At 45.2% G+C, this 15248-nt stretch overlaps 1 protein-coding gene and 1 pseudogene across 1 annotated transcript in view; one reads left to right on the top strand and one right to left on the bottom strand.

Annotated features, from left to right (window-relative positions):
- Positions 1–973: 973 nt before the first annotated feature.
- LOC115779878 (LETM1 domain-containing protein LETM2, mitochondrial pseudogene) lies at positions 974–3159 on the bottom strand (annotated as a pseudogene).
- Positions 3160–10380: 7221 nt separating this feature from the next.
- serinc3 (serine incorporator 3) overlaps positions 10381–15248 on the top strand; it is a 30460-nt gene continuing 25592 nt past the window's right edge. Inside the window, exon 1 of the mRNA XM_030729261.1 lies at positions 10381–10577. Within this exon, the coding sequence (XP_030585121.1) occupies positions 10539–10577 (39 nt within the window). The 5' untranslated portion in view covers positions 10381–10538. The remainder of the gene's footprint in view (positions 10578–15248) is intronic.

The following is a 15248-nucleotide window of genomic DNA, read 5'->3' as shown; positions in this document are numbered from 1 at the left end:
TGCAAAGATACTCTGGTGAAAACTGGCAGCTTGAGCTGATCCTCAAATATCAGAGGTCATTACAGCACGATCAATTCTAGGGCCTGAAACCCAGTCTCCTCTAATGTGTTACTTGTATAATGTAAAATTCAAGTGTGACTTCATCAGAATGAAAAGAAAGTGTTTTATTGTCACTGTTGTAACCTCTTGCCATTTCTCTCCACAGCTCCATTTAGTGTTTCAGAAATCAGGCAGCCCAGCATCATATATGCTCAGCTACCCACTGAACTCAAATGCACTGTACAAGGAGCCAAACAGTGGGAGCTCAAAGTGAAATGGTTTAAACTAAGAACCAGTCCAGACTCAGTGATTCAGTCAGAGTCTGTTTCTCTGCTGCTCAGTGAGGATCTTAGCGAACAGGCTTGTCTGCAGTCAGATGGCAACAATCACACATCTGTCCTGCCTGTATTTCTGACCATTACCGAAGACCTCACCAAATTCCAGTGTGTAGTGTGGTGCAGGGACAGGAGCTTCAGCAGGGAGACCACAGTCAAGGTCAAAGGTGAGTAGTTTTGGCTTTGGGAGCATATTATCAGACATAAGAAAAACAGGGCTCTCTAAGAATCCAAATCTATGGGAGAATCCATAGCCCGGTCTCATAACGAAACAGAAGTCACAACAACAACAAAATAAGCTCCTTTTGTGTGTTCACAGACACAGATTGTCTTTTTTTGTGAGACTGAGCATGGATTTGTAATTAATGTGCTTCTGTGGCAGCATGGAGTGAGAGGTAGATGATGGTAAGAGTGTAAAAAATCTGACACACACACACACACACACACACACACACACACACACACACACACACACACACACACACACACACACACACACACACACACAAACAGAGTCCAACTCAAACCAAAAATATACATGAACAGCCACCACACACAGAAGTAGGTCCCACCATTGAAGGCACCCAGTCACCTCCATTTTAGGCCTTCAGCTCCTGAATAAAATAAAACACAAACTTATAACTATATTCAAAACATAATACCCATCAACCACACCCTGTGGTTGGCCCTGCTGCAGGACACACTGGCGATCTGCAGCTAGAAAACAGGGCCTCCTTCCAGTGTCGTAACACAAAAAAGAAAAAGAAAAAGAAATAAATTTCAAACTCACTCAGATCAAATACACTGAACAAAATAAACCAAATTAATATTTAAATTTAAACAAATCAATCTATTGATAGTGTGAGGTAGTCTATCACACAGGCACACGACCCATACACTGTTAAAAAGAGGAGTACAAAACCTGACTGATTATGCCAAATGGTAGTAAATGCAATGTAGTCCGGAGTAGCAGTGGTAGCACTACAATAAAGCGATCAGCCACCTACCCAGGCCCAGACTCCCTATAATAGACAATAAAAGTGATGTTAACATTAAAATAATAGTGACTGGAATAAAACCCAGAACATGACAAGCCAAGGTTACATACCAGTCACATGGCAATTGCCTGATTTGAAGGAAGGAATGGCTGGTAAGGGGTCTCCCAAACTACAACCTATAATTGAAACACCTGCTTACTATGGAGCAGAATAATCAAATATATGGTGCAAAAGAATAAATACTATACCAGAGATGTATGACAGGAAGGCTGCTGACAAAGAATCCAGCAGCAACTTTGTGTGATAACACAAAGTGTAGAGATCAGCAACAGTGCAATTAGATACTTTTATACTGTGACCTCATAACCCCATTGGCCAGTTAATTAATACAATACCAGAACAGATATCCCTTCTGCTACACTTTCAATAGGAAGTATACTTCCTGGCAGAAGCATGTATTTTGTCCAGGCAAAGCCAGGAGGGATCAACCTGGCAACCAAGAAAACAAATCTTTAAACGATGTGACAACTGTTGCACCCAAACCCTTTTCTAACCCAAATTGCTAATAATCAAGCTGTTGGGTCCACAATCCCAGACTATGTCCTGGAGAACTCCGTGGAAAACATGTTCAATAAGGAGTTGGGCTGTCTCAAGGGCATCTGGAAGCTTTGAAAGGCATCACAGTGAACTGCTTTGGAAAAACAAAAAAAGTCTTTGAAGAAAGGCTACGGTTTGATTACTGCCCTGGTGACAAGTGAATTTTGCTGTGTGGGCCCAGTGGATTACCTGTGATCTTACTGATGATGGTACACTTGGAGCTCCACCTCCAGGATCTGGTTCATCTTTCTGAGTTAAGCCATGAGATCTCTCAACAACAGGCGGGATGACGTGGGGTTTGGGTTCTTTCAGGTACACGGCTCTGGAGAGCAGCAGCAGCGACGGAGGAATGTTCTCTTTCAGGTGCAGGTCCTGCCATTGCTGCAGCTGTTGGAGCTGATCAGCGCTGGGACCCAGAAGACCTCATCCCATGAATGTGATATGCTGCACGCAACTCTGACACACTCGTGACCGTCAGGCCCTCCGCCGCAATCATCGCATCATCTGACTTGATGGCTTTGAGTTTCATCATCAGCTGAAAGCGCAGCAAGTTGTTGCTCCAGTGTGAGCTTATCCTCGACAATGTTCTTCATTTGGGGTTGCTCACCTGTACCCCGAACCTCTTGGACATATCTAGAGAAGTGCTGTGTCTCATCATCTGACTTTATTCCTTTGAGCCATCTCAGCGACCATCCTGCCGGCAATCTTGATATCAATGCCAAGTAACTGGAAGCCACTGCAGTAATGCTTTAACTCATCCACAAAAGCTCTGATACAGAGATGTCTTCACAAGCTCCTTCTCCTTAACTGGAGTGACGGTGGCTGCAGTGGTGATTTGTGCTGGAGGGGGAGCTGATGGAAGTTGGGATTGAGGAGCAGTGGCCACAGAGTCCTTTTTATCTCCTGAAAAAGCATCGTGAGCAGCAGCAGGTGCCGAGGTCTTAGTGTCCTCCAGCTTTATGTCCTGAGCCAAACACCTGAGCTGTGGTGAGAGTTGTTGTTACGGCCAATGGGTTGACCATGGAAACAGTGATGGTGACCATAACAGAAGGATCTGAGTGGGAACAAAGATGAGATGTGGCAAGGAGGGACTATGTGAAGATATGCTTTGGAAGACAGAGAGGAGCAGCTGTGCTTCTTGGATAACAAATGTGATCTGCGAAGAACACCTGGTAACTAAAGACTGCCATTGTAGGGCCAAATTACAGTACTCTCCAGTGACGATGGCAGAGCCCTGCTGTGGCAGGGCATTGTAAGGTTTCTTGGTGGGACATAAATAAGACCATCCATCCACAGCACTTGGTCAAAGTAAACATGAAAGATGAAGGCAACGGCTGGTGTGGTGATGAACCCATTTATGCTGAGTTTAAAGCACTGACGGTGTTTGATACAGGCAGCCGCCTTGAGGTGACTATTTGTTGTGATTTGACATTATTTAAATTAAATTAAATTAAATTAAATTGAACTGAATTGAATTGAATTGAATTGAATTGAATTGAATTGAATTGAATTGAATTGAATTGAACTGAACTGAATTGAATTGAATTGAATTGAATTGAACTGAATTGAATTGAATTGAATTGAATTGAATTGAATTGAATTGAATTGAACTGAATTGAATTGAATTGAATTGAATTGAATTGAATTGAATTGAATTGAATTGAATTGAATTGAATTGAACTGATTTTATTTTATTTGATGTAAGTTTCCACAGCCTCCCCTTCAGACTATATAGGCGGCTGGAGGGAAGAGAAAGAGAATAATAGCACAGTCATGGGAAGACCCAGGAACTGTGACAATCATGTGGTCTCTAAATAGTTCTAGATATCTGTACTGTCATATAAAAAAGAAAATCCTATGGAAGTTGCTGACATATTTGGGAAAATAAACGTGATCCTCTTTGAAGTGGTGTCTCCAGATAAAGAAGAAGCTACTTTTTGCTGCTCCCTTGTCACAAGGGGTCACCACAGCAGGTACAGTAGCTCTGCATGTTTGTTGGATGACCTTACTGATGACCTTACTGATGACCTTACTGATGCAACCCCATCAACCCCATGCTTGCCAAGCAAAAAGTGAACCATTACACTATGGAGGAAATATATTTATTTATCAAACAGTTTCATTTTGGGTTGAATTTGCATGGATTGTCAATCCTGAAAAAAATGCCTTCAGTTGCTATTTAACCACAAACACCAATTTACAGTGTGGCACAACCTTAGGTTTATCTACTATTAGCATGTTTGACCGCATAATTGAATTATGAAGTTATACTTGTTGACTGACATGAAGTCTGACTTCATTTTCTTCTCCTGTGTTCCTCTCTCAACACTCACATATCTTCAGTGGAACCATCTTTTCTTAAGATCTCCAGCATTCCTCAAATCCCAAAGGTGGAGAGGCTGCTAGTTCTCTGCTGTCGGGTGGAGAATTTCTACCCCAAGGACATCAACCTAGAGTGGTACAGGAACGATGGGGAGCAGGTCCACATCGTCACTCACTTTGGCCCATTCTCTGACCACAGCCGCCTCTACAGTGTGTGGAGTAAGATTGAGCTCATTATGGCCAGAGAGGATGAGAGGGCCGTGTACACCTGCCGTGTTTACCACTCTAGCTTCCAAGCTCCGGGCTACAAGGATGTCTTTTACCACATTAACACTCAAGGTAGCAGCTCCAGATGTTTTCTACATCTGCCTTAAGATAATCATTTTGACTGAATCTGTATGAAAGTTGGGGTGGCAAAGTGGTGTAGTTGTTAGCTCTGTCACCTCACAGATTCAAATCTCCTGGTTGGCTCGGTTTCACTATGGAGTTTGCATATTCTTCCTGTGCCTGCGTGGATTTGCTCCAGGTACTCTGGCTTCCTCCCACAGCCAGCCTGGATTTGAGTCTGTGGCCCTTTGCTGTGCGTCTTCAGCTTCTTTCTCTCCCCACTTTCTTAGGTTAATATTAACCAAAAAAAAACCATTCCTTTGAAAATGGTCTGCTACTAAAGAGTAAAGGCAGAGCTGTGGTTACGTGCACCGCTGAGAAAAAAAATGCATGACTTTTGTGCATCCTAGAGTTTTAATTGTATTAGATCTTGTTGGCATCTTGTTTTGAGATTCTTGCCTTCCTAATGACCTCCTAAACTCAGTTCACTTCAGCTCTGCTTCATTAATAAAAAATTGTGGGGCTTAGCTCTAAACATTGAGAACTCATTGAAGAGTTTACAGGACAGGGATAAAACTTTGGCACTGCACTCACAGCTTTGAGCAGTCCTTTGCAAATTAATGTGCTTGCTCAGATGATATCAACTCTGGCATTCCAAATAAATAATGTTTCCAACTATCACAGCCATATCAGATTTGCAATCAGAGGTGCCTTTCTGGCATTAACTTTGGTAAAACTTGCAGTTAATTGTGTTCTACAAATAAATTAATTTAGTGTAATGTATTTAAATACTTTCCTCCTAAAATTTTGCACTGGAAAGGTCCTACAAATATGACGCAATAATACCAGATGAAAAAAATAACTCGACCCTGCATGCCTGGACCAAAACCCAACAGCAGGTTTAATGCAAAAAGAGGGTTCTGCGCTAATTAAAACTAGTTTTATATAGCGTTTTAACTAGTTTTTAAAACCAATTTCAACTAGTGTTACCTTGCCTAGCTAACATTTTATTTATTTATTTTGTACCTCTAGCTCTCAGTTCTTATTAATTATCACTCTGTGTCCTGTTAAATTGAAAAAAGAATTTGAGGGATGAAACTCAGGTCTTAACTTAGTTTTAATTAAACTAGATTTTTAGTGCTTTGAGTTGGTATTTTCTTCCCTTGCTTGCATAAGTTCTCTCCAGGAACTACCCCCAAACCATAGCGTAAAAATATGGAAGTAGCTTCTGAGTTGGAAAATATAAACCAATGCTTAATGCTTAAAAATGAAACCTGCATTCTATCTGATGGCCGCCAAATGACTGCATAGACACTCAAATGATCTCCACGCTTTATTAGTGTGTGTGTAGAGCCGATGCATGGAGTTTGTGTAGATCATAAATATTGGAAATGGGGCGTGGGGGTAGTTGAGGAGGGCTTTGGCGGTAAACTCATCGCATCTTATGCGATCACATTTAATTGGAAATACATTACAATGGGGCCAGATTTTTCATCTCAGGTGGGCAAAAATCTTGTACGATTTGATTCAGGCGATGATTTTTATTGGAATTAACATTAGGAAAAATTGGGACCTGCAGAAGCAATCCCACTAGAGCGAAAATCTGATTTTCATTTAGGTGATTTTTATAGTTTATTTCCAATATAAAGTAGCTTGTATATTTTCCCTCATTTAGAAAGAAATTAATGGGGTAAAAATTTCCTTCCATATCAGTATATCTATAAAGCTTTATGATATGTGTTGCCATGTATGTTCAAACAGGAACGCCTCCTGATGTGATGTTCATCGACTGCGAACCTCAGTGTCCTAAAGTGAATGAAGAGTGTACATTGCACCTGCGCATAAAAGACTTTTGTCCTGAGGAGGTGTTGGTGACATGGACCAAAGATGGAGAGAAGGTTCTCTCTGGTGTCTTCAATACTCCCCCCAGCCTGAACATCAATGGCCTGTACTCCATGTTCACTTTTCTCAAACTCATTCCCATCATGGATGACCAAGGCTGCGTTTTCAGATGCCAGGTGGTCCACAGCGCTTATAAGGAACCTGAGGAGAGGATCTTCATATTTCCAAAACTGTGCCTGACAGAAAGCTGTTGATGTCTTCACTGTTTTAAACATCAACATCATTCCCCTCAGGATTTTATTCCTGACATTTACTGACCACAACTGAAGCAAATCAAATATAAAGTGCTGTTCTGAAATATTTGGATTTTAATTATTCACATATAAATATAATTAGTGTAAATAACTAAAAATGAATTCTTAAAATTAAACTTGATTCTCAGTTTGACTCAGTTTTTAAAAACACATCAACAATACATTTGTCAAAATACTATAAAAAACTATAGAGGCTACCTCAGCTGACAAGGTAAAAGTGGAGGTACCCACAGGACAGATGTTCTTTTGCGAGACCATGCTGCCAAAGAGGCGTGAGGTCCCCCAGTTCAACATCTTCTATATGCTATTAAATTTACACAGAGTTCTACAGAAAAAATATATTCATATGTGGTTGTGCTAATGGTATTTTTGCTTGAAATGCAGCATTACAAATGTAATAGAAATAAATTGGAGTAGTCATTCTGTAATGATTCTGAACAAGATAAATGCAATGATGTTATGGACAGGGGCAGCATGGTGGCATGGTGGTTAGCACTGCTACCTCACAGCAAGATGGTCCTAGGTTCAATTCCACCTTGGCAAACTCTGTGTGGAGTTTGCATGTTCTCCCTGTGTTTGTGTGGGTATTCTGGTTTCCTAGTTAGTGGGGTTAGGTTAATTGGTTAATTCAAAATCCACGAGTGCTACTTGTCTGTCTCTCTGTGTTAGCCCTGCGACAGGCTGGCAACCTGTACAGGATGTGCCCTATGCTGGAGCCTATCCCAGCTGTGATAGGCTCCAGCAACCCTGAACATGGTAGATAAGCTGAAGAGAATGGTATGTTATGAACAGAAGGTCTCGATATACTCAAAACAGTGAAATGAATGTAATGATTAAACTGTCTGTGTAGTGAGATAAGACACTGAAAAACAGTGGTAGAATAGAAGACTTAACAGCCGACTTCTCACAGTAACACAGACTGTTGTAACAAAATATACTCTTATGCACTTTTACTAATAGTTTAGTGTGCATAATTTTTAACCAAATATAATTGTAATCAAGTATAAATCTAATCAATATAATGAATTAGGTAGTATAGCATGTGAGCTGCGCTGATCTGTCTGCGTGTGTGAGATAAAAAGTGCAGTCACTGTGAAGGACAGTGGGAGTGTGTGAGTGTGTGCGCATGTGTGTAAAGTTTGAGTGGGAAATTCCAGCAGAATATGCATGAAGGAGAAGGGTGTGTGTGTGTGTGTGTGTGTGTGTGTGTGTGTGTGTGTGTGTCCTATTCCTTCTTTCTGGAATAGGGCCCAGGAGTTGGAGGTGTCTGTCTGGTGTGTTGCCAATCAATCCACCTGGAGCACACAACTTTCCTTGGATGAGTGTGCACACAACACTATGACCTCCTCCGCCACTGGACTGTCATTGTTGAAAGCATCGCTACAAACTTCCCCTTTTTCCTGCTACAGTACCAAAGGTGAGATCACTGTTCCTTCTGTGCAGCATCACCTGTGTCGCGGTTGCCAAGTCTGGAAGGCAACTCCAGCCTTAAGGAGCAAGGAACAGAATAAGCAGGTGGCTGATCGCTGACAGACTCCAGGTCCAAGTTACATGCCAGGTCAGAAGGTTTGGTCGTCCACCAAAAATGTACCTCTAAGAACTGAATCCAAGAAAGTCTCTCCTAGTTTAATCATCTGTTTAGGCTGCTGGGGGTTCCCTTGATGCCCTGAGTGTTCACCTCTTTTTATTCTGTTTATACCCCACTCTACATTTAATCACTAGTTATTATTAATCTCTGGCTCTCTTCCACAGCATGTCTTTTGTCCTTTCTCTCTCCCCTCGGCCCCCTTCAGATGGCTGCCCCTCCCTGAGCCTGGTTCTGCTGGAGGATTCTTCCTGTTAAAAGGGAGTTTTTCCTCCCCACTGTCGCCAAGTGCTGCTCATAGGGGGTCGTTTTGACTGTTGGGTTTTCTCTGTAATTATTGTAGGGTCTTCACCTTACAATATAAAGTGCCTTGAGGTGACTGTTGTGTTTTGGCACTATATAAATAAATAAATTAAATTGAAATTTAATTTGTCACTGATGCCCTGATTAATCCTGTTTCTGTTTGTCTGAGGCTGTCCAGAAACATGGGAATTCATAATGTTTTTCATTACATGCATGTATCCCAGATGAAGCCAACTCTCTCCAGTCACTTGTGCCCACCTTCTGATGTCCCTCGCCCACCCAGATCATTGACAGCAAGCCCTCTTACACTGTTCTATGGATTATGGACATTTGGCGGCGTGGGTAGGGCCTTAAATACCTTATGGATCAGGACTGGATGAACGTTCCTGGATCCCATGGTCATTTTTTTTATGACAAGTGCATGAGACTTTCACCTCTGGGATCCTGAAATGCCAGGCGTGTTGCTGAGAGGCTCCCCGTTAAGGTGCAACTCCTTCTGATCCATTTGTGTTTCCTTCTGCACAGATTCCTGGAGCAAGTTTTGCCGTGAGAGAGAGTTTTCCTGAAAAGAGAGGAATAACAGTGGACTTCCCTTTTCTGCAAAGCCAGGGATGCACTAACTGAAATTCCTTCAGCTGTCATAATTCTGCTCATCACTTCCTATAAATAAAGACTGTTAATTTTTCTTAAGTCTGCGTTTAGGTCCATCCACACCCTTCACCATGACAAGGTGAGCAGAACCAGGAAACACAAGGAATTGAGGTAAAAACACAGAACTAATAAGCAACTAAGGGGAAAAACACTGAATAAGCTAAACACATAAGTAGAAACTGAAGCTAGGTAAGACCAAAGAATCAGATCTAAAATAGAAAACCAACTTAACAAAGTAAAGCAGGGGCTAAACACAACTATACTGACACAAGGAAATATGATCATAAAAACACTAAGCATGAAATTCAGAAACTTATCAAAAACCAGAGGCCACATGCTTAAATCTCCAGAAAAGATCATTTAATTCTCTTGCAAGACAATTAAATGAGTATGTACATCAGTACAAGTTCAGTTTGTCCTCTGCTCTGAGCCTACTCGAGCACATGAACAGGAAACAGGAAAGTACATAGACAAATAAAATAACAGAAACACTGACATCTTCCAATGCTCCGAAGTTGATTTTGCACCTTATTATAGTTATAATTAAACACATGATGTTAGTATAACCTCTCACTTCTTATCAACCTTCAGGTACTACCGTATAGATCTGAAACGCAGACGGGTCTCTTACCAGACATATGAGTCTTCATACTTGTGTCTGCCATACGCTTATTATTGCAAAGACACACATTCTGTCCATAAGGTTATAGGAAAATTCTCCCATGTACACGATCAACTTAAATGGGCAATACAGATACATGTAACATAAGCATAATTATTATACAAAGATGGTTATCATACTATAACAGAACTCATTATATATATATACACACACACACACCCAAACCTACGAGCTTCAAAGGAGACGATGTAAAACTCAGCCATGAATCAAAAACTAAGAGCATAAGCACAATGAAACCTCCTACATAGAACATTTAAATCGTTATTTATCTATTAGAAGAACTAATTTAATATTAGTCTGTCCACGGTGTCTGTACAATTTACAACAGATTACCGACGTCATGACGTAACCCAGCGTGACCACTGAGAAACCAGCCACAGCTCTGCTCATCACATAATGCTTTACAGTGGTTTCAGGCGCTCTCGGCTAACCTGACCGTTTAACTCACCGTGGAGACGCTTTATTTTCAGTGGACACTAAAGGCTACCTTAGAGGAACGGAGGAGAGATAACGGGATTTATTCTGTTCTGAAACCCAGCAGCCATGGGAGCTGTTCTGGGGGCATTTTCCTTCGCAAGCTGGGTAAGGTCTAATGCTGCGGCTGAGAAGTGAACTTTGTTACAACCACCTTGTTTTAAACTGATGGGAAATGTATGGTACCGTGACGCCCTGAGGACCAACAAGTTGTAAGCTGCACGCTAAAGAACAGCGTTTCTTCAGCGTTCAGTTTTTCGTTTCGCTCTTGTTCTGTGTTCTAGCTCGTTTAATGATACAAAGTAGATATAATTTCGATAACGCTTCAAGGATTCAGTGGTGTCGTTTGTTTTTATCTGCACGGCAGCTTGAGGGGCATTAGAACTCCCGTAAACTAGCTGCCGCGCAGGGAGCAGTACAAATCTCCGCAAAACATAGTTAATCCTAACGCACTTGGTCATCTGCTGGCATGTGATTAATTGGATTAGTTGCGCTTTGTTACATTAAAGTAAGACAACAACAAGCGTCATGTTTATAAAGATCGTCAGCAGAATAGACGAAGAAAACAGTATCTTTATATAAGGCAAGATAAGAACAGCACTACATGGATAAATAATTAGGACAAGAGCAAATGCCACTAATATATCTTGTGAAGGGGAGTCCATGTTTCTCTGAGCTGTGTTATCCATCAGTTTTAACAGCTGCATGTGTACAAAAAGACTATTGCTAGATTTCAGGGTTTTTTTCTATATAGACCCATATAGGAGACAGGTCTGGGCCAGATCTGGCATCCCGCTGGCACTGCTGGCTGGATGCTATCATGGCAAGTTGTAGGTCAGCTGCATGTGGGTAAGGTCTGGCAATGAAGGTGTTGTTTATATGTGGCCCGATTGTGGTTGAGCTTATGTTGCTCATGTAGGAGTCGGTGGAAGGAGACACGAGCAGGTATGTAGTCTCAGCTTTATTCGGTCAAACACACAACAACTAGAACTCCAAATATAACTCCTGCAAAAGGAGGAGTCAAGCCCTTTTATCCCAGGCCTCTCTCTCCCGCCTTTTCCAGATCTATTCCGGTCTCTCTCTTCGCAATAAGAGCTTGGGGCATTCTGGTGTGAAATGTGCATATATGTGGCCACCACACAGGCCCCCCCTGAACACACAGAATGGCAAACAATACAATAATAAAAACAGCAACCATTTTCAACTCAACATAGCAAAAATAAAATACCACATCAAGAGTATCTCCTAGGGGGTTTAACAAGGCGGCCGCTACGGCTGTGCTTGGCGACCACAGGTGGTGAAAACGAGGGAGGGGCATAGCCCCGACCACGGCGAGACTGCCCCCTCGCAGGGGAAAAAACAGCAGCTGGGGGCAGGTCCTCCGAGTGAGGCATAGAAACGGGAGGACGACCGCGGCGCGGAGGTTGGGCCAACTCAATAGGACCATCCGGAAACATGTGAGCAGGCTTAAGGCGATCCACCGAAACCCGCTCCTGACGACCTCCCAGCTCAACCAAAAAATCCTTAGGTCCCACCTCTAGCACACGGAATGGACCATCATAAGGAGGTCGAAGTGGAGAACGGTGCGCGTCATGGCGGATAAAAATGTACTTGGCAGACATCAGGTCCTTTGGCACATATGACTGTGGAAGGCAGTGATGCGCCGCTACTGGGGCCAAAAACCTATCATTCCCCGGGAAAACCGGCCCGCTCCTTTTGTCGGCCCCCGAAGGAGATGCACCAGGAAGGAATTCCCCTGGAACCCTCAAAGGCTGGCCCAGGACCAGCTCGGCTGAAGAAGACTGCAGGTCCTCCTTAGGTGTCGCACGCAGGCCCAGCAGGACCCAAGGAAGGCGGTCAACCCAGCTGCTGTCCACCAGCGCAGCCCGTAAGGCAGCCTTCATGGTACGGTGGAACCTCTCGCAAAGGCCATTGGCCTGCGGGTGGTACGCGGTAGTGCGATGGAGTCTGACGCCAAGGTTCTCCGCCACAGCAGTCCACAGCTCAGACGTGAACTGAGGACCCCTGTCAGATGTCAAGTCAAGCGGTACGCCAAACCGAGATACCCAGGAGGAGACGAACGCACGAGCAACATCTGCTGAGGTGGTTGACGCCAAAGGAACTGCTTCAGGCCACCGAGTCGTCCTGTCCACCATTGTCAGGAGATGGGTGAAACCCCGGGAAGGGGGAAATGGACCTACCAGGTCTACATGGACATGTTCGAACCTTCTCTGGGGTATGGGAAAGTGCTCCAGAGGGGATTTGGTGTGTCGTTGCACTTTGGCGCGCTGACAAGCAACACCTGAGGAAGCCCACGCCCTGACCTCTTTCCGGAGGCCGGGCCACACAAACTTGGCCCCTACCAACTTAACTGAGGCTTTAACTCCTGGGTGCGAAAGAGAATGAACTGCCTCAAAAACCCGCCGACGCCAGCAAGCAGGAACCAAGGGGCGAGGCCTGCCCAATGAGACGTCGCAAAGTAGGGTTACGCCACTATCCTGAAATGAGACATCTTCCAAACGCAAACTGGACTCGGCCACCTTAAAAGCCTGAATCTCCGTATCCGTAAGTTGGTCGGCAGCCATGGCAGAGTAGTCCACTCCCAAATGCACAGAACTAACCTGCGCCCTGGACAGACAGTCAGCCACCCGATTACACTTGCCGGCGACGTGCTGAATGTCAGTGGTAAACTCTGAAATAGCAGAAAGCTGCCGTTGCTGCCGTGCAGTCCATGGTTCTGAAACCTTTGCCATGGCAAATGTGAGAGGTTTGTGGTCTACAAAAGCGGTAAAGTCACGGCCCTCAAGCAGGAACCGGAAATGACGCGTCGCGAGAAAAAGGGCAAGGAGCTCCCTGTCAAACGTACTGTACTTTCTCTCCGCATCCCGAAGCTTCCTGCTAAAAAAGGCGAGGGGCTGCCAAGCACCACCCACCCATTGTTCGCACACGGCCCCGACTGCAAAATCGGAGGCATCGGTAGTAAGGGCAACAGGCGCCTCGGGAGACGGGTGGGCCAGCAGGGCAGCGTTGGCAAGAGCAGCTTTGGCACTGTCAAATGCCTGCACCCGCTCAGGTGTCCACTCTATCTCTTGGTTGCCTTTCTTGCCCTGAAGTGCACTGTACAGAGGGTGCATGAGGTGAGCAGCCCGGGGGATGAAACGGTTATAAAAGTTCACCATCCCCAAAAACTCCTGCAGGGGCTTCACTGAGGAAGGGCGCGGAAAAGCAGAAACTGCCTCCACCTTAGCGGGCAGGGGAAACGCCCCTTGGGGCGAAACGAGGTGTCCCAAAAACTCTATGGCCGGCAGACCGAACTGGCATTTAGCTGGATTCACAATCAAACCGTGCTCACTGAGACGCTCAAACAACTGGCGGAGGTGCACTGAATGCTCCGCGGCGGAAGGGCTGGCAACCAGTATGTCATCCAGATAGACGAACAAAAATGGCATACCACGCAAAACGGAGTCCATGAGGCGCTGAAACGTCTGTGCCGCGCCCTTCAGACCGAAGGGCATTCGCAAAAACTCGAAAAGGCCAAAAGGAGTGATAACCGCGGTCTTGGGCACATCACGCGGATGGACAGGAACCTGATGGTATCCCCTCACCAAATCCACCTTTGAAAAAATAGTTGCCCCCGCAAGATGAACCGAAAAATCTTGAATGTGGGGAACCGGGTACCTGTCATTAGTCGTGGCATTATTAAGGCGCCTAAAATCCCCACAAGGGCGCCACCCACCGTCAGCTTTAGGGACCATGTGCAACGGGGACGCCCACGGGCTGTTTGAGCGGCGCACAATACCAAGGCGCTCCATGTTTGCAAACTCCTCCCTGGCTATCGCTAACTTCGCGGCATCGAGACGGCGTGCACGCGCAAAAACCGGCGGACCCACAGTGGTAATGTAATGCTCCACACCATGTTTAGCTACGGCTGCAGAGAAGGTGGGAACCGTGAGGGTGGGAAACTCGGCAAGCAAACGCTGGTACTCATCACCTGTGGCAAGCATGTTAGCGAGGGGCAGGGGGCCAGGACTACCAAGTGTACAGGGGTAGGTATCAAAAGACACAGCATCTATCAAGCACCTATTAGCTACATCGACCAACAACCTGAAAGCACACAAGAAATCAGCGCCGAGTATAGGTACTGACACAGACGCTATCACAAAGTCCCAGTTAAACTGACGTCCCTTGAAACACACAGTCACCAACATCATTCCATATGTGCGAATGGGGGTACCGTTCGCCGCGTCCAGCAGGGGTCCGCGACATTGTCCCAAGGCGTCCGCAGCTGAAGCCGGCATGATGCTACGCTGAGCACCCGAGTCCACAAGCAGACGGCGTCCCGAAGCAGTGTCCTCAATGAAGAGCAGCTTGTCCGAGCTGCCAGCGCACACAGCTGCTAGTGAGCACCGGCCCTCTCGTTTCCCTGGTGCTGGAAGGTACACGGCGGAATGCAGCGCTTCGCCTTCACTCCGAACCGGCGATGATAGAAGCAGAGCACGCTCTCCTTCCTCCGGCGCTCTGCGACGGCGGCCACAGCACCAGCTTCTCTCGTCTCCGCCCCTTGTAGAGCCGCACTCGGTAAAAGTGCATGCACACCGGAATGCCTGGATGCCAGCAAAATCTTGTCCGCCTCTTCAGCTAGCCCGCGGTAATCCTTGGCCCGTATCAGAGCGGAGCTGGCTAGCGCGGTGCGCACGGGAGGGGGGAGCTGGCGCAGGAACAGATGCGTAAAGAGAAACGAAGCGTCGCCCGGGCCGAGCAGAGCCAGCATGTGCTCCA

This window comes from Archocentrus centrarchus, chromosome 5, assembly GCF_007364275.1.
Source record: "Archocentrus centrarchus isolate MPI-CPG fArcCen1 chromosome 5, fArcCen1, whole genome shotgun sequence".
Taxonomy (NCBI): domain Eukaryota; kingdom Metazoa; phylum Chordata; class Actinopteri; order Cichliformes; family Cichlidae; genus Archocentrus; species Archocentrus centrarchus.
Note: the sequence above shows the minus strand (reverse complement) of the source record. Positions and strands in the feature narration are given on the sequence as shown.